The sequence below is a fragment of the Pithys albifrons genome, chromosome 6, assembly GCF_047495875.1.
Source record: "Pithys albifrons albifrons isolate INPA30051 chromosome 6, PitAlb_v1, whole genome shotgun sequence".
NCBI classification, from domain to species: domain Eukaryota; kingdom Metazoa; phylum Chordata; class Aves; order Passeriformes; family Thamnophilidae; genus Pithys; species Pithys albifrons.
In genome coordinates this window covers 11645457-11663877 of record NC_092463.1, presented here as the reverse complement: position 1 = coordinate 11663877, position 18421 = coordinate 11645457, and the positions used below count along the sequence as shown (strand labels likewise).

Below are 18421 nucleotides of genomic sequence, written 5' to 3'. Positions count from 1 at the left end.
TAGGTGAGGTATTAGGAGGAAGTTTTCTGCTGAGAGGGCAGTAAGACACTGGAACCGGTTGCTCAGAGCAGCTGTGGCTGCCCCATCACTGGCAGTGTTCAAGGCCAGGTTGGATGGGGCTTAGAGCAAGCTAGTCTGGTGTCAGGTGCCCCTGCCCACGGCGAGGTGGGAACGAGATGATGTCCCAACACAAACCATTCTGTAATTCTATAACTACGGGTTGTAGGGTAAGAGGCCGATACGGGGTGGAGCTCCCAGAAGAAGCGGGAGAAGGCCACGGAGAGAGCAACGGGGAGGGCAGGGCCATCCGTCCCAGGCTCCCCCGCGGCCGGGCGGGAACAGGCACAGCCGGGGCGGGCACAGGCACAGCCGAGGCCGGGGCGGGCCCAGGCGGGGCGAAGGCGGGCACAGCCGAGGCGGGGCCGGGGCGGGAACAGCCGGGGCGCGGCCGGGCGGGCGGAGCGCGGAGCCGGCCTGTGTCCCCATCCCTCAGCCTCGGCATGTCCGACTCCGGCGGCGGCGGGGGCGGCGGCCCCGGCGGAGAGGAAGGCGGCATGGAGGTGTCGGGCTCGGCGGTGCAGAACGTGGCCGACGTGTCGGTGCTGCAGAAGCACCTGCGCAAGCTGGTGCCGCTGCTGCTGGAGGACGGCGGCGAGGCGCCGGCGGTGCTGGAGGCGGCGCTGGAGGAGAAGGGCGCCCTGGAGCATATGCGCAAGTTCCTATCGGACCCGCAGGTGCACACGGTGCTGGTGGAGCGCTCCACGCTCAAAGGTGAGGGCGCGGTCCGGCCGCCGCCGTGGCAAAATGGCCGCCCGGACCTCCGCCCTGCCCTGCTGCGGGTGGGAGGGGCGCTCCCTCAGCGCGGCCGAGGGCGCTGCGGGCGGCACCGGGCGATGGAGAGAAACGGGGAGAGTGCGGGCGCTGCGGGGCGGTACCGGCGCCGGGAGATGAAAGGGGACTGTGCGGGCACTGCGGGGCGGCACCGGCGCCGGCGGGACATGGAGGGGGACAGGGACAGTGCAGGCGCTGCGGGGCGGCACCGGCGGGAGATGGAGAGGGACAGGGACAGTGTGGGCACGGCGCGGGCGGCGGGGCCCGGGTGGGGCCGCGGTCGGGAGAGGGCGGTGGCCGGCGGGGACCCGCCCGAGGCTCTCGGGCGCTGCCACCGCCCGGCCCGGCCCGCCCCGCCCCGGTGCGGCCCCGGGGCCGATGTTTGGCGGGGCTGTGCACGCAGAGCTGGGCGGGATGCGGATGCGGATGCGGCCGCCCCTCCTTGGAAAAGCCCGAAAGTGCTTCGTCAGGCGGCTGGGGCGGCCTCCTCCGTGGCGAGGCTAATGGGCGCTCAGAGGCAGAACAAAATCGCCGAAAAACCCGGATTGAATAAAAAAAAACATACCTCAAACCCGAATAGGCTTGTGAAAGATGTCGTTTCGTGGTTAACTAGCGAGGTCCCTGATGCTGAGAAACAAAGATGTGGGCCTTGCAGCGCCTTTGTTTAGTTTGCAAGGCCTGGTGGCCGCTTGCGCTCAGAGCCGTATCAAATGCTGCATTAAATACTGCAGCTAAGCTGAGACTCTGATCCGAGTGTCTTTGTTATTTACATGCTGCTGTTGCTCTTTATTTCGGAAAATATTTCATTGTCAACACATCTTTTGCTGAATCGGCTTTTACTGTCCCAGAATGCAGCCTGATGAACTATGACAAAATACTTCATCAATAATGCAGGCTTTTAAACAAGCCCCTGCAGTCTGTAAATGGCAACCTGCCTGCCAGTGTGAGCTTGCAGAATTTCAGTATTAGGCTTCTGGATCTCTACTCCTATCGTGATAGTGGTTCCATTCCTGTAGATGTATAACAAATCTTAATATAGTCATACATCATATTGCATTATTTAGCACGTCAACAGCTACAGTTTAACAAAATGGATAAATGCTCTCCAGTTGCACACTGAGGGAAACATGAAGGTTCTTCCATTTGCTGTCTATTCACTATAAACTTAAGGTGTTGCTTAAATATACCCTGTCTCTGTTTACCTTATGCCTGTTTTCACTGATAATCCTCCTGCTTTCCCTTCCAAAGTTTGAGGCTTCTTTTTCAGCTGGGTTAATTTTTTTGAAGGAAACAAAAGATCACCTGACTTTATGAATTCATGATACAGTGTTTAATAAGATTTAAAGAAAACCCATTCAATATTTTTAGGCCATGCAGATGATTCCTGCATTTCTGCTATGCCTGGCTCTTGAAGTCAGTTACCCCTAGTTCCGATTGGAATAAAAGATAATGGTGTTCAGTTACTCCAGGCTTGTGGCATAATTATTGTTATATATGTATGGTTAAAAAGAAATTGAGACACTCATTACATGTTTCAGAAGCTAAATACTAATTTACAATGTGCAGAAGGCGTTTCTATCCATGTCTTCTGGATTAATAGCACTTATTTGGGCAGAGTGGATTTTCTGATTGACAGCCAGTCTTTAAACTTAAGAGATGTGGAACCCTCATTAGCATATGGAGATCTTTTCTCTGACACTGTTAAAAACGATGATATCATTGAAGTTTGTCCATGGACTGCATAGTATGAAGTAAATTATTGATTACAATGAAACAGAAGCCGTATGTCTGAGTAATGAAAAATGCTGTCTGGTATCACCAGCTCCCTCCCCAGCCTGCCAGCAGCTTTCATATGGGTTCCTGTGGTGTCTGTGGCTGTGTTGTTCTGTGACCAGCCTTCTGGTCCTCGGGGTCACACATGTGGCACTCTGAGGCTGTATCTCCTAAGAAGGGCTGAATGAAATCAGGGTGAGAGCTCACTGTCTTGTGTCCAGGCAGTGTCTTCCAGCAGGGAGTAACCTTCTGCACCGAAATCACTGCATTGCAGCACGTCTGCCTGCATCCCCAGCAATTACATCATCTGTGATGCATTGCCTGTGGAAATGCCTCAGTACTTGCCATGGATTGGCTTTTTGTTCTATTGGGAGGTCGTTCTTTTCAGAGACTTAATTTTCAAATCATTTTCAAAGCAGAAGTCTGTAAATACAAAGCCACCTTTGAAAGAAAAAAACAGCTGTTTATTGTTCTCTCTGAAATGTAGTTATCCTGGCAGCATATCTCTACAAGTAAATGTACATTCTGTGTTGCAGATTTCTCTCTCAAAATGCCAGTTATAATTCACTTGTTGTAATGTTTTATTGTTTTTGTAGCAGCCTAAAAAAGTTAATGGAGTTTGTTAAAAAACAATGAACTCTTTCTGAATCTGGGAGATATTGCAAAGCTACATTTGACCTAATTTAGTTAATTAAGTTGATGTGGAAATTAAAGATCAGAAAATAGTCTGGTAATAGCAGAAGATGGTTGAGAGGGAGTGGCAGATGCCTTAGAAATGACGTATTTCTTACATAGTATATTTCTTTGCAGAGGATGTGGGAGATGAAGGAGAAGAGGAAAAAGAGTTCATTTCCTACAGTATCAGCACTGACATTCATTATGGAATAAAGTCAAACAGGTGAATTAGTAAAATAGATCTTGACATTTCTACCCTATGAATGCAAAACCTGCAGAAACAGGACCTACAAATTTACCCCCAATATACTTAGTGCTTTCAGGCAGTGTTTTTATTTAAGTGGGCCAATAGCTTTTCAAAGTGGAGGCTCTGATAAAATAAAGGGTGTGTCATGAGGCTGAAAGGAATGGACTTACGTCTTCTAACTCTGCAGTTAAAGAAACAAAGTTTTATTAATTTGGCATACATACAAAAGTAACAGATACAACTTGGGTTCAATAGTCTTTGTCTATGTCTGACTCTTACATATTTGTCCCTTACCTTGGTGCATATTTGACTCTGAAGCTCTGTAAACTGTTTGCCTCTTTAGTGTGCCCTTTCTTCAGAGTCCGTATTGATAGCTCAGTTTTGCTGATGGCTGAAGTATAAGATGTATTTGGAAGACTTGTATTCAAGTCTCTTAAAAGAAAGATTATGAAGTGTGATGATACAGATTAGCATTTGACTCCTAAACCTGCAGTCAGATTAAAGCTATTCTAACTGCCACTTGAGTTTCATATGGTTGGTTAGTAACTCTCTTCTCTGTTCCATAGCCTGGCGTTCATTAAACGTACACCAGTGATTGATGCCGACAAACCAGTATCTTCCCAGCTCAGAGTGCTCACTCTCAGTGAAGACTCTCCGTATGAAACACTACACTCTTTCATTAGCAATGCTGTTGCTCCCTTCTTCAAGTCTTATATCCGAGAATCTGGCAAAGCAGACAGGTAACTCAGTATGAATACTGCCTTTCTGTGCTAATGAATTAAAGTAAGTGTTTAATGCAAAAAAAAAAACCAAAACAAGAAGTGACTCCTCAAGGTGAGTCACGGTAAATTGTTTAAGCACACAGTTGCATATGATGCTGTTGCTTACTCTAGAAAGTAGTTCAGATGGCCTAAATGTGTTGTGTATGGTTTTTGTTTTGGCTTCTTACACAGAAACATCTGTGCTTTTTCAGGGACGGAGATAAGATGGCTCCTTCGGTTGAGAAAAAGATAGCAGAGCTTGAAATGGGCCTCTTGCATTTGCAGCAGAATATTGAAATTCCAGAGATCAGTCTGCCAATTCATGCAACCATTACTAATGTTGCCAAGCAGTGTTACGAACGTGGAGAAAAGCCAAAGGTTACAGACTTTGGTGAGAAGGCTGAGGATCCCCTGTTCCTCAATCAGTTACAATCTGGAGTCAACCGCTGGATTAGAGAAATACAAAAGGTAAAAAAACCAGGACAAAACAAAAGAAACCAGAAAACCAACTAAGTGCTAACCTGTGTAGTACCGTGTATCTTCTTCACAGTTTAGCTGGTAGAATGCTACTCCATGCAAGATCTGAGACCAGTGGGCTGAGTTGCCAGAGACACTATTCTAAATTAGGCTGAGTCTAGTCTAGAATTAGGATAAGTCTAGTTTAAATTTGGAATCTAGTGTAAATTGTTCGCTCTTTTATACTTACTGTAATAGTAACTGGCAATAATCTTGTGAATTTTATAGCTATTTTTAAAACCTTTACAGCAGATTGAGAGAAGCAGGTCTTGTTGGCTCGCTTTATTATTTGCCCTGGTGCTTCCATAACCACTTCACAACAGTTGTTCCAGCCCTATCTTGTAATCTCATGATCCTGCTTGTTACTCTTCAGAAGAACTGCTGTTCTGCTGCTGTTACTCAAAAATAGTATCTCCTGTACTATTCTGGATTTTTCCCCTCTGTGGATGCAGTGAGCACCTGTTACTCATGGAACAATGTTACCTTTTCTTACTTGAGAGCATAGTGTTTGTTTTCTTGCCTGGCTCATTAACCAGAATACAGACACTGATGAGGAAAGCAGGCAGGTGACATTTTTAAGCTCTAATGAAGATACTACATGAGGGTCCTAGAACTGACCATCGAGACCTTTGGAATTAAACTTTGTTGCCGTGTTGTGTGCAGTTCCTACACTTTTCACAGAATGAGTGTCAAACCTGAGGTTGGATTATTAATACCTATCAGATGTTGTGTGTTTCAATTATATTTAGTAACAGCAAGTTTTTACTGTTGAAGCATATACATTAAATGCTTTTCTCTCTCCCTTCTCTTTCTATTACTCTGAAGGTGACCAAACTAGATCGAGATCCTGCATCAGGCACTGCATTACAGGAGATAAGCTTCTGGTTAAATCTGGAACGGGCTCTGTACCGCATTCAGGAAAAACGTGAAAGTCCAGAAGTTCTTCTGACTCTGGATATACTAAAACATGGCAAACGTTTTCATGCAACTGTCAGCTTTGATACAGACACAGGTGAAGTATCTGTTCAGTATCATTTTTCAGAAATGTCCTGTGGAACTTAATCTGTTACAGAATTTTAACATTGTGGTACAAAGAACAACACTGTTAGAGGAACCTTAGTCTGGTTACAATACAGATCTGGTTAATGAAATTAAGTTATATTCAAAATCTTTTCCATTAGGTCTCAAACAGGCACTGGAAACTGTGAATGACTATAATCCACTGATGAAAGACTTCCCTCTGAATGACTTGCTGTCTGCTACTGAGCTGGACAAAATAAGGCAGGCCCTTGTTGCAATATTTACCCATTTGAGAAAAATCAGAAACACAAAATACCCAATCCAAAGGGCATTGCGTTTAGTAGAGGCTATTTCAAGAGATCTGAGCTCTCAGCTACTGAAAGTGTTGGGAACCAGAAAACTGATGCATGTTGCCTATGAAGAGTTTGAAAAGGTGGGTTCGTGGCTTTGTGATACTGGCTACTATATTTTTGCATTGAATAGTGACTTTCAGGAAGCATTTCATGTGGGAACTAATTTCCTGTTCTAAAACTCTTTTCAGGTAATGATTGCATGCTTTGAGGTATTCCAAACCTGGGATGATGAATATGAGAAGCTCCAAGTTCTGCTTAGAGATATTGTGAAAAGAAAAAGGGAAGAGAATCTGAAGATGGTGTGGCGGATCAATCCTGCTCATAGGAAACTCCAAAGTCGTCTTGATCAAATGAGGAAATTCAGGCGTCAGCATGAGCAGCTCAGGGCAGTTATTGTGAGAGTCTTGCGACCTCAGGTAATTTCCTTGGTTGTTACTGAACAGAAGATCTGTAACTTCTTCAAGAATGTTACTGTTACTTAAAGAAGTTACCAACACAAAACTAATGTAAAATTCAGTTTCAGTGTCTGCTTCCAAAACCAGTTTAGTTACAAACCCTTGCTAACAGGCTTAGCTTTAATTCTGACTTGCATTGCATAATACATGACCATGCTCATGTTAATAAACACAGCAAGTCTACACATATAAATCCTTGAGCTTGGCTAAACCACAGTGGAAAGTGAGATCATGCAGCATAGTAGTGGAAGTTTGTAAATTAACTGTGTTGTCCCATTCCTACTGGAACTTAAATCTAAAGCATTACTGAAAGTTTGTTAAGGATTTGTTACTAATTTGTAGGGGGGTTTCAAGGCTTTTTAGAGCAGATTCAGTGTAGCTATCTTTATGTAAGTCTTGAACCATCCAGGTCACTAAACTGTGATTCTAATGCAGGTAACTGCTGTTGCCCAGCAAAATCAAGGAGAGGTACCTGAACCACAAGATATGAAAGTAGCAGAAGTCCTTTTTGATGCTGCAGATGCTAATGCAATTGAAGAGGTCAATCTTGCTTATGAGAATGTTAAGGAAGTAGATGGATTAGATGTTTCCAAAGAAGGTACAGAAGCCTGGGAGGCAGCAATGAAGCGCTATGATGAAAGGATTGACAGAGTTGAAACAAGAATAACCGCCCGTTTGAGAGATCAGCTCGGTACAGCGAAGAATGCCAACGAAATGTTCAGGATCTTCTCTCGGTTTAACGCCCTCTTTGTCAGACCTCACATTCGTGGGGCCATTCGTGAATATCAGACACAGTTGATCCAGCGTGTGAAAGATGATATCGAGTCTCTTCATGACAAATTTAAAGTACAATACCCACAGAGTCAGGCTTGTAAAATGAGTCATGTTCGTGACTTACCTCCTGTGTCTGGATCTATAATTTGGGCAAAACAGATTGACAGGCAGCTCACGGCTTACATGAAGCGTGTTGAGGATGTCCTTGGTAAAGGCTGGGAGAACCATGTAGAAGGTCAGAAGCTAAAGCAGGACGGAGACAGCTTTCGCATGAAGCTCAACACTCAGGAGATCTTTGATGACTGGGCAAGAAAAGTTCAGCAGCGCAATCTTGGTGTGTCTGGCCGCATTTTCACCATTGAAAGCACTCGTGTTCGAGGTCGAACTGGAAATGTCCTGAAACTGAAAGTCAACTTCCTCCCAGAAATAATTACGCTTTCAAAAGAAGTCCGAAACCTGAAATGGCTTGGTTTCCGTGTCCCACTGGCTATTGTCAACAAAGCTCACCAGGCAAACCAGCTCTATCCATTTGCCATTTCTCTCATTGAAAGTGTCCGCACATATGAGAGAACATGTGAGAAGGTAGAAGAGCGTAATACTATCTCTCTGCTGGTTGCTGGCTTGAAGAAAGAGGTGCAGGCTTTGATTGCAGAAGGAATTGCACTTGTGTGGGAATCATACAAACTCGATCCATATGTGCAGCGTCTAGCAGAGACTGTCTTCAGTTTCCAGGAAAAGGTTTGTTTTGTCTTTCAAATTCTGCAAAATTTTTGCTTTTATACAGATACTTCAAGTACAAATGTGTGGTTATCCAAAAGTGGAATTGGATAACTGAGGAACAGTTCTCTAGCTCTTGAGTTAAGTAGGTGATTGATCAAAAGAAAGATAAGTGATTAACCATTACTGCATAATTACTGTTGCCTTGATCTAACCTGTCAAACTAAACATCCCATTTTTCCTAAACCATTTTAGGTGGACGATCTGCTCATTATTGAAGAGAAAATAGACCTGGAAGTGAGATCATTGGAAACATGCATGTATGATCACAAGACTTTCTCAGAAATCTTGAACAGAGTTCAGAAAGCTGTGGATGACTTAAATCTTCATTCATATTCAAATTTGCCAATTTGGGTGAATAAGCTGGATATGGAGGTAGGTTTGAGATCAAAAAGTAGTATATATTTAGAGGAGAGATTTTTATCAGGTGTAAAATGTATTTTGATTATACTCTTCATAGTCATTCGGGTAAATTCTGTCTCCCCATTCCCTGAAAATTTCAGTGCATTTGGGTATGCAGAAGATGTAATACCTGTGTTGTTTGGGGGATTTTTTGCTGTTGACTTTTGTGATTGATTGAATCAAGGGGTGTTTTGTCTTTTGAAGAAAAATGTTTGATATAGCTTGACTGTGTAGAAGGTGCTGAGTAGCAAGGTTAATAAACGGTGGTGAGAATTTGCTATGCTGGTAGCAAAGACTTGTTGCCTTCATATTATTTGGTTCTGCCTGTTAAGTTTAAAGTTACTGGGTCATTAGGCCAACCTCAATACAGTTAAAATTGTTTGCTTCTGTTAAAGTCCATGAGGACCAGCAGAAGTTTTAACTTGATACTCAGTGAAAATATATCAAAAGTCCTATATCTTATTAGTCATAGAATGGTCTGGGTTGGTAGGGATGTTAAAGATCATCTAGTTGCAACACCCATGCCATGGGCAGTTGATGCCATGGCCTAGGTCAGGTTGCTTGAAGCCCCATCCAACCTGGCCTTTAACACTTCTAGTGATGGGGCATCCACACCCTCTTTGGGCAACCTGTCCCAATGCCTCACCACCTTCAGTGAAGAATTTCTTCCTAATAATCTGTTCTAAATCTACTCTCTTCAAATTTAAAGCCATTCCCTGCTGTCTTATTGCTACAAGCACTTGTAAAAAGTCCCTCTGTAGCTGACTTGGAGCCCCTTCAAGTACTGGAATGACTTGGTAAAGGAGCACTTGATACTTTGACATGCCATAGTGTGCCACAGGTGTCAGAATGTATTGATAATGGGCATCTTCATGCAGTGAATATGCAGATTTATCCTCCAATGTGTCTTACTTTCTTTAGATTGAAAGAATCCTGGGTGTTCGTCTGCAAGCTGGACTAAGGGCCTGGACCCAAGTTCTTCTTGGACAAGCAGATGACAAAGCAGAAGTCGACATGGATACAGATGCTCCTCAAGTGAGCCATAAGCCTGGTGGAGAACCCAAGATCAAAGTAAGTTTTCTTGTGGGGTTTTTTGTTAGGTTTTTTGTTTGTTTGGTTTTTTTTCTAGCTGTCAGTTATTTAATGCAGAAATTACTTTTGAGACTTGTGTGGAAGATATATATTCCTTTTGCATCTGTTTTTGGAAGAATGCTTTCCGCTTCCCATTTTTCAAAAGTGCTTTTTGAAGTCCAAACTTCTTGTCTACATGTAGTAGTATCTGCCAGTACAACTGTGTGTTTTTACTGTTTCTGCAGAACATTGTACATGAACTAAGAATAACCAACCAGGTGATATACTTGAATCCACCAATTGAAGAGTGTAGATACAAACTTTACCAAGAAATGTTTTCTTGGAAGATGGTAATCCTGTCACTACCAAGAATTCAAAGTCAGAGGTATCAGGTAAGTGTAATGAATCTGTGCCTAAGTCTGAGCAACTGCCTTGATTTTGCAGTTAATTGTCCCTGATATGTTAATGTGTTGCTCTAGAAATTAATCTGAGTACTCTAGAAATTAGTGTGTATCACAAATGTAATTGTGGTTTATAGGTCGGAGTGCATTATGAGCTGTCTGAGGAAGAGAAGTTCTATCGTAATGCATTGACAAGGATGCCTGATGGCCCTGCAGCTCTGGAGGAGTCATACTCTGCTGTCATGGGAATTGTGACTGAAGTGGAGCAGTATGTCAAGGTAGGAGGCTGACACCATGTAATGGTGCAGCAAAAATGAACATGGACTTTCAGTTTTCCTTGGGTTTGGAGGGACATATGTCTTTTGGAATATACTGGAGAAGTTCTGAACATTGCGAAATACCTCAATTAGGTTTGGCTGCAGTACCAGTGTCTGTGGGATATGCAGGCTGAAAACATATACAACCGTCTTGGAGAAGACCTGAATAAGTGGCAAGCTCTTCTAGTTCAGATAAGAAAGGCAAGAGGAACATTTGACAATGCAGAAACCAGAAAGGAATTTGGACCTGTTGTCATAGACTATGGCAAGGTAAGAAATTGTAATAATTGTTTGTGATAAATGCATTGCATTTCAGAACGGACATACAACAAATAGCAAGGCTGACACATTACTATTATGTAACATTATTCACTCATAGGTGCAATCAAAGGTGAACTTGAAATATGACTCCTGGCACAAGGAAGTGCTCAGCAAATTTGGACAAATGCTTGGTCAGAATATGACAGAGTTTCATTCACAAATTTCTAAGGTAAGTTAAGTCCTAATTCCAGTTTTGCACTTTCAGATTAATTGTTCTAGAATGCTAAAAGACTGATTTGTGCCCTTAACAGTCCCGTCAAGAGCTGGAGCAGCATTCTGTGGACACTGCTAGCACATCAGATGCAGTGACGTTCATCACATATGTGCAGTCCTTGAAACGTAAAATCAAACAGTTTGAAAAGCAAGTTGAGGTATGTTGTTTTGCTTATGATTCGTACTTGCAGAAGGGTCTGGCTTAGTTCTTAAGATGCAGCTTCATGATATTCAGGTTCTCTTAAAAACAGACTTGAACTTGATATTCTGAAAAAAGCCCATGAACTCTATTGTGATCATTTATTAAAATATGTTGTGTTTAGCCTTGTATCTAAACTTAGTTTTGTCTTTTTAACTTACAACTGCTGTCTCTTTTAGCTTTATCGTAATGGTCAGCGTTTGCTTGAGAAACAAAGGTTCCAGTTTCCTTCCTCTTGGCTGTACATTGACAACATTGAAGGAGAATGGGGTGCCTTTAATGACATTATGCGCAGAAAGGATTCTGCCATTCAGCAACAAGTAGCAAATCTGCAGATGAAAATAGTTCAAGAGGACCGTGCAGTGGAGAGCCGAACAACTGACCTGCTGACAGACTGGGAGAAAACAAAGCCCGTAACAGTAAGTAGCAATGATTAACATTCAATAAATGTGGTAGATTTTCTGCATTCAGTAAGAAATAGGGTGTTTATTTTTATGATCTGTTTTATAGGTTTTCATTTTAGATGACAGTAGAAGTCTTTTTGAGGGGTTCTGTAATAACTTGTCAATTATGTTGATTTTGGGGGATGGTTGTAGAGGGAAATTTACCCTTAAAGCATAGGCCTCTGTTAGGTGCAGAAAGGAGGATGTCCTCAGTGACTAACAGAGCTTTGTATGAAACAAGGGGTGTGTCAAAACTATGCACGTAGGAGGATTCAGAAGCAAACTGCTTTTTGCTTTCATGTGTTTTTTTTACTAAAGTGCATTTTAGTAAAGCCAAAAACTGCATGTAAAATCAGAATGAGACTTATTCTGGACTAATATGTTGCCTTGTTGTCAGCAGACTGGAAATAGAAAAGTAATGAGACAAACCAACATTTAGTATTTAGTCCTTGCTTTTAACTTGCATTCAGTGTGATTGTAGGATTATTGGATTAATGTATCCCATGCAAACCTTAGGGAAATCTGCGTCCAGAAGAGGCTCTTCAAGCTCTTACCATTTACGAAGGAAAATTCGGCAGGCTGAAGGATGATCGTGAGAAGTGTGCGAAGGCCAAGGAAGCTCTGGAACTGACAGATACAGGACTGCTCAGTGGCAGTGAAGAACGTGTCCAGGTACAACCTGCTCACACAACTTCTTGTCAGTTGTGGATAAGTGTTTCAGTTCCATCATTCTCTCCCTTAAAAGAGGAATTTGTAGCCTGTGCTGTACAGGTATCAAGGACACAATCTCCACACTGGTTCAATTCTGGCCTTAAGAGATTGAGATCTCTGCTGTGTCTGTCATATTCTTTTGAAACAATTGTGTGACTTGAGATGCGAAAATCTCATCTTGGTCACTTGCTATTGCAGTTCTCTTGAACTGGCAAGCCATCGGAAGGTTTTTGACATATTAAAAGTGTTCTGTAGAACTCCCCTGAGCTAGTGAATTAGAAGAAATTAGCAATAACTGCTGATGTTTGATACATTCTTTACTACAGGTAGCACTTGAAGAGTTGCAAGATCTCAAAGGTGTCTGGTCTGAACTCTCAAAGGTCTGGGAACAGATTGATCAAATGAAAGAACAACCCTGGGTTTCAGTACAGCCTCGCAAGGTACTTCACTCCTATATACATAGACAATACAGCTGCTCCAAGTATATGCAAATTAGGAATTAGGCCTCTTGATACAGACATACTCAATTGTCACAATCTGGATCATTTTCACTGTTCAGGTACCTTTTTCAATATCTATCTGAGCATGTTTCTTCTTATGCTAAGATAAAAAATATTCACAGTATTTGTCACAAAATAATTAACATTACAGAGGATTTATGCAGCTCCAGTAGTTTTGAGATTGAAATTGGACTGCATCTAAGAGAAAAAACTGTGTTTTTAAACAAGCTGTTCAACCTTATCAGGGAAACTTCATTATATGGTTGGGTGAACAACGTAAGTTTTTAGTTCGATGCTCAGGAGGTAAAGAACGGTAGAATTATTAAACCATAAGCTGTGACAAAACTATGTTGTAAATCTTAATCAGACCAATAAAATCACATTCCCAGCTATCGAGTAACCACATCTTAGGCAAATACATATAATACCTTAAAAGAGCCATCCTGTCTTTAATACCTCATTAGCGAGAGTTGTCTGTAAAAAATACATAGACTACTTGTACAGTTGTGTGCACAGCACTTGTAGAGAAGGATTTCATTGCTTTTATGTCATTGACAGCTTCGACAAAACCTGGATGGTCTGCTGAACCAGCTGAAGAACTTCCCTGCCCGCTTACGACAGTATGCGTCCTATGAGTATGTTCAGAGGCTTCTGAAGGGCTACATGAAGGTGAGTTATGCTCATTTCTGAGATGCATGTGTTTTGTATTGAAGTTCAAAGGTCTAACGTGTTTTCTTGTCTTCTCTAGATAAACATGTTAGTGATCGAACTGAAATCTGAGGCGCTTAAAGATCGTCACTGGAAACAGCTGATGAAGAGGCTTCATGTTAACTGGGTTGTGTCAGAATTGACCCTGGGTCAGATCTGGGATGTTGATTTACAGAGAAACGAAGCAATCGTCAAAGATGTTCTGCTTGTGGCTCAGGGAGAGATGGCTTTGGAAGAGTTCTTGAAACAGGCTAGTATCAGCTCTTATTTGTATGGTTGCAATAGCAAACCAAAGGGTTGCTGTTGAGGAGCTGACACTAGTGTAGTAAACTTGTCACTCTAAGCTATTGATACAAGTACTGAGGCTCCATGGAACAGGGGAACAGTTTAAAGCTATGTAAGCTTCCCCTGATGAAACTTGCATTATTTGGGGAAAGCAGTTCTGGATAGTGACTGCAACGATCCCACCTTGTTCAGGTTTTACCTAATGGCATCATATGTTCAATATTTTTAACAAAAGCTTGAGCATAAACCCAGAATCCTTGGGTAATAAAAAATAATCTTGATAACTGTAACATTTCTACTTTGTAAATATGTTGGAGCAGAAATTACTGATGTCATATTGTAACATCTTTTTCTTCAGATAAGAGAAGTGTGGAACACTTATGAGCTGGACTTGGTCAATTACCAGAACAAGTGTCGTTTGATTCGTGGATGGGATGACCTTTTCAACAAAGTAAAGGAGCACATTAACAGCGTGTCTGCTATGAAGCTGTCACCATACTACAAGGTAAAACAGAACAAATCCAAAGATCTCTATTTAATTCTGCCTTCGCCTCTTGTTTAGTTCATGTATTTGTCAGCAGGGACTATATTCACTATGTAAACTGATAGACAGTTAATTGCATATTCATACCTTTTAACTCTCAAGAAACTGTTTCCACTAATAATTATTAGCAGTCTAAAGCCTGATAATAGTAAAATGAGTATTAATGGAGTGTCTAAACTTCAGGTGTTTGAGGAAGATGCCCTTAGCTGGGAAGACAAGCTGAACCGGATCATGGCACTCTTTGATGTCTGGATAGATGTCCAAAGACGATGGGTTTACCTGGAGGGCATCTTTACTGGCAGTGCAGACATCAAGCACTTGCTGCCTGTGGAGACCCAGCGGTTCCAGAGGTAAGTTTTTAATTGCTTTATTCTTTTCTTGCCTCCCTTGGGGCACCATGTGGCCAGGCCTGAAACTTTGTGACTCAGTGTAATGCTCTCTAAGTTGAAATACTGACTGCATTCTTACCTGGTCCAGCTGCATTACAGTCCTGCTGTAGATGTAAGTTCATCAAGCAAAGATGTGCAACTATGACAAAAATGTTAATAGTAAACAGGCTGATGCACAATTTTTAGAAGATGGAGGTTTTAGATGATTGGGATTCAGGTGTTTTTCTTGCTAGTTCAAGCCAGCTTACTTCAAGGACATTTCTGACTTTGGGGCTGCAGCAGCAGACTTATTTCTCTTGCTGCAGCCTTTAGTCTCACTCTTGAAATCTTCCTCTGCTTTAAGTTGCTCTGATCATACTTATTTATTCCACACACTTCCAGTCTGATCAAAGCATCAGATTTATGCATTTCTTCAGGAAATGAAGAAAAGTAGACCTTCTGCAGAGGAATTAGTATATTGAACATTGCAAAGAAGTTACATTTTGTTGTTGTCGACTTGAGGTAAATGAAGAGCTATTTCAGGAATTTAACCTTGTGTTACCTAGAGCAGCTGCAACAATTGGAGAGAGTGGTCATTAGAGACAAGTAACTTCTGTGTTCTGCAGGCCTGTGTTCACTGAGTTTGCACTAATGTACTGTGTTATTTTACTTGCAGCATCAGCACTGAATTTTTGGCACTCATGAAAAAGGTGTCTAAATCTCCACTTGTGATGGATGTTCTTAACATTCAGGGTGTGCAGAGATCATTAGAGAGACTGGCAGACTTACTTGGGAAGATACAGAAGGCACTGGGAGAGTACCTGGAAAGGGAGAGGTCGTCTTTCCCTCGGTAAGAAGTTGATTCTAGTTGACTCTTGAAGTAAAGTAATATAATGTTTCTGTGCAGGAATTGCTGTACTGCTCTGTAATGCCTGTGCCAGTTTTTGTCTATTGCATATATATGGTGTTAGGACCATTGGAATCTGTGTTGTCTATATTCAGAACTTGGTTGCAGCCATTTCTAAGGAAGGGACACTGAAACTTCCCTTACTTGGTCATCTGTGGCTGGTTGCAGGATTCAGATGTTGCTTAAGGAACCATTGCAGCTGATTTCTGTAAACTTAAAGGTTCTTCTGCCATTTGATTGAAGGGCAGGTTTTGACTGAGCTGTAGTCCTCAACTAGTTTGTCACTTAGCATGAGAGTGTAGGGGTGGGGGAGGTACTGAGTGGAATTTTCCCTGCCCAATAGACTTAATTCCATTCCAAGCTCTACTGTGGGTATTTCAGGGTAAAGACAATGATCCACAGTACGGAACATGTATATACTTGTGTATGTTACAGACCGCATGAACTTTGACTTAATGGTAGCACTGAGGTATAACTTGTAGCAAATTTGTGGTTCATGCACTCTTGCAGTGTTAGGGAAATGACTGTCAATTACTCCTTATAGTGGCCATCTGTGAAGCATAATTCATAAATTCAAAGTGATAGTTGGAGTTCTGATATAGATCTCATTTTCTGTGATTATTAGGTTTTATTTTGTTGGTGATGAAGACTTGCTTGAAATCATTGGAAACAGCAAAAATGTTGCTAAACTACAGAAACACTTCAAGAAAATGTTTGCTGGAGTTGCTAGCATTATTCTCAATGAAGATAACTCTGTGGTTCTTGGCATATCCTCACGTGAAGGAGAGGAGGTATATATAGCTGAAGCATTTCTTTGTAAATAAAATTTGGAAAATTTAAGTGAATGTGGTCTGACTTCAATCTTCAATTTTTCAGGTGCTATTCAAAACACCTGTCTCCATCACAGAACATCCCAAGATCAATGAGTGGCTTACTCTTGTTGAAAAAGAAATGAGAGTGACCCTTGCTAAATTGCTTGCAGAATCTGTTACTGAAGTGGAAATCTTTGGAAAAGCAACTTCCATTGATCCAGCAGTCTACATCTCTTGGATTGACAAATACCAGGTACTAATGTGGAACACCTAAATATACTGCAGCTTGGTTACTTCAGTGAGGAAAATTATCTGATTAGGATTTTCATTCCACAGGCTCAGCTTGTCGTCCTGTCAGCCCAGATTGCATGGTCTGAGAATGTGGAGTCAGCCCTCAATGGTGGAGGTGGAGACAACAGCCCTCTCCAGTCTGTGCTGGCCAATGTTGAGGTCACACTCAATGTGCTGGCAGACTCTGTGCTGATGGAACAGCCACCTCTTCGCAGAAGGAAACTGGAGCACTTGGTAAGTAAAAACCTCCTTTCCTCTTCTGAGTTTGCAGGTGAGGATTTTTAAAAGTTTAATGAAAATATTGATCAGTCTAAGACTTATTTTTCCTGCAGAAGAAGTTCCTTGCTTTTTAAGCAATTACATCAAGGCCTGATCTTGTAGGTAGTGGTAGTTTTTGACTCCAGTTAGTTTAATGTTTATAGCATACTGTAGACTAGCTCACTGAATTGGTGTTCAAACTAGCTCTTCCAGATATGCAAGCTACCCATTTCTTCATTCAAATGTGAAATATGTCATTAAGCTGCTCATTATTGTAATTATGTTGTGCCTTTGTTGGTAGATAAGGACTGGGGAGGAAAGGGAAGTTAAAATCACCCTGGGTTGTTTCTGTAGATTTTTAGAGGGAAATGGTCTGTTCTAGAAGTACATGTCTTTATAGTTTCTGGCAAGTGAAATACCAAGTTCAGTAGTGTAATGGTTAACAGACTCACTGAACCAGAATGCTTTGCTGAAAGACTTTGACAACAGTAGGCAACATTGTTAGTTTTGTCTTTGTAGTAACTTTAAGGCAGAGACTGGTTTTATTCATGATTTCTAAGTGATGGCAGTTTACTGTGCTAATCTGAGAAGCTGCAAGATTCCTGGCTTTATCAGCAATGGCTTGTATTGCTGTGGTCTAAAGGCTTATTTCATTCTCCAGATCACTGAGTTGGTGCACCAGAGAGATGTTACAAGATCACTGATCAAAAGCAAGATCGACAACTCCAAGTCCTTCGAGTGGCTCAGCCAAATGCGGTTCTACTTTGACCCAAAGCAGACAGATGTGTTGCAACAGCTCTCCATTCAGATGGCAAATGCCAAATTCAACTATGGCTTTGAGTACCTTGGTGTTCAGGATAAGCTGGTCCAGACTCCTCTTACTGACCGCTGTTACCTGACTATGACACAAGCCCTGGAGGCAAGACTTGGAGGATCACCATTTGGTAAGTTAGTGAGACAAGGATATGAATTCTTACCTTCTCTAGTAGCCGATTATCTTCTCTAATATATATGTGGATGAGTGGTTTAGGTCACTTAAAGAATCACCAGCAGGGTTTCAGCAAAGGCAGGCTTCTTAAAAATTTGCAAAAGCACAACAAATTCAATGGCAAGGTTCACTCTATTACTTACTGTATTGATAGAACACATAAAGAAAAATTGGATTAAAAGCAATTATGCACAGACCCAGGACACAGAAGGATAAGTAGGGATAACAGTAAGGGACACAAAGAGATAAGGGCTATGATCTGAGTTGGTAGTTACTGGAATTTTACTTGAAAAGTCCAACAATGAAAATATTATTCCACTTTATTATTATTCCATTTTATGATAAATATTACAAACTCTTAATGCTATTTGTTGGAAAACAGGAGCTCATTAAACAGCAGAAGATCTGGGAGCAGACAGGATTTCTGGTAAGCTCCAAAGGAGCTAATTGCCCAGGTGCCATGAGGGCTGACCAGCATTCCTGAGTCCCGGGATGTGGGA

At 42.1% G+C, this 18421-nt stretch overlaps 1 protein-coding gene across 1 annotated transcript in view; it reads left to right on the top strand.

Annotated features, from left to right (window-relative positions):
• The first annotated feature begins 435 nt into the window (after window positions 1-435).
• DYNC1H1 (dynein cytoplasmic 1 heavy chain 1) overlaps window positions 436-18421 on the top strand; it is a 44985-nt gene continuing 26999 nt past the window's right edge. The window contains exons 1-27 of the mRNA XM_071557493.1: window positions 436-771; window positions 3415-3502; window positions 4093-4266; window positions 4500-4755; window positions 5629-5815; window positions 5985-6256; window positions 6365-6592; window positions 7067-8143; window positions 8378-8557; window positions 9506-9655; window positions 9901-10047; window positions 10194-10334; window positions 10467-10643; window positions 10753-10863; window positions 10946-11065; window positions 11286-11525; window positions 12066-12221; window positions 12587-12700; window positions 13319-13429; window positions 13509-13718; window positions 14112-14258; window positions 14481-14647; window positions 15342-15515; window positions 16198-16363; window positions 16449-16637; window positions 16721-16909; window positions 17595-17877. Coding sequence (XP_071413594.1) covers window positions 501-771; window positions 3415-3502; window positions 4093-4266; window positions 4500-4755; window positions 5629-5815; window positions 5985-6256; window positions 6365-6592; window positions 7067-8143; window positions 8378-8557; window positions 9506-9655; window positions 9901-10047; window positions 10194-10334; window positions 10467-10643; window positions 10753-10863; window positions 10946-11065; window positions 11286-11525; window positions 12066-12221; window positions 12587-12700; window positions 13319-13429; window positions 13509-13718; window positions 14112-14258; window positions 14481-14647; window positions 15342-15515; window positions 16198-16363; window positions 16449-16637; window positions 16721-16909; window positions 17595-17877 — 5725 coding nt within the window. The 5' untranslated portion in view covers window positions 436-500. The remainder of the gene's footprint in view (window positions 772-3414; window positions 3503-4092; window positions 4267-4499; window positions 4756-5628; window positions 5816-5984; window positions 6257-6364; window positions 6593-7066; window positions 8144-8377; window positions 8558-9505; window positions 9656-9900; window positions 10048-10193; window positions 10335-10466; window positions 10644-10752; window positions 10864-10945; window positions 11066-11285; window positions 11526-12065; window positions 12222-12586; window positions 12701-13318; window positions 13430-13508; window positions 13719-14111; window positions 14259-14480; window positions 14648-15341; window positions 15516-16197; window positions 16364-16448; window positions 16638-16720; window positions 16910-17594; window positions 17878-18421) is intronic.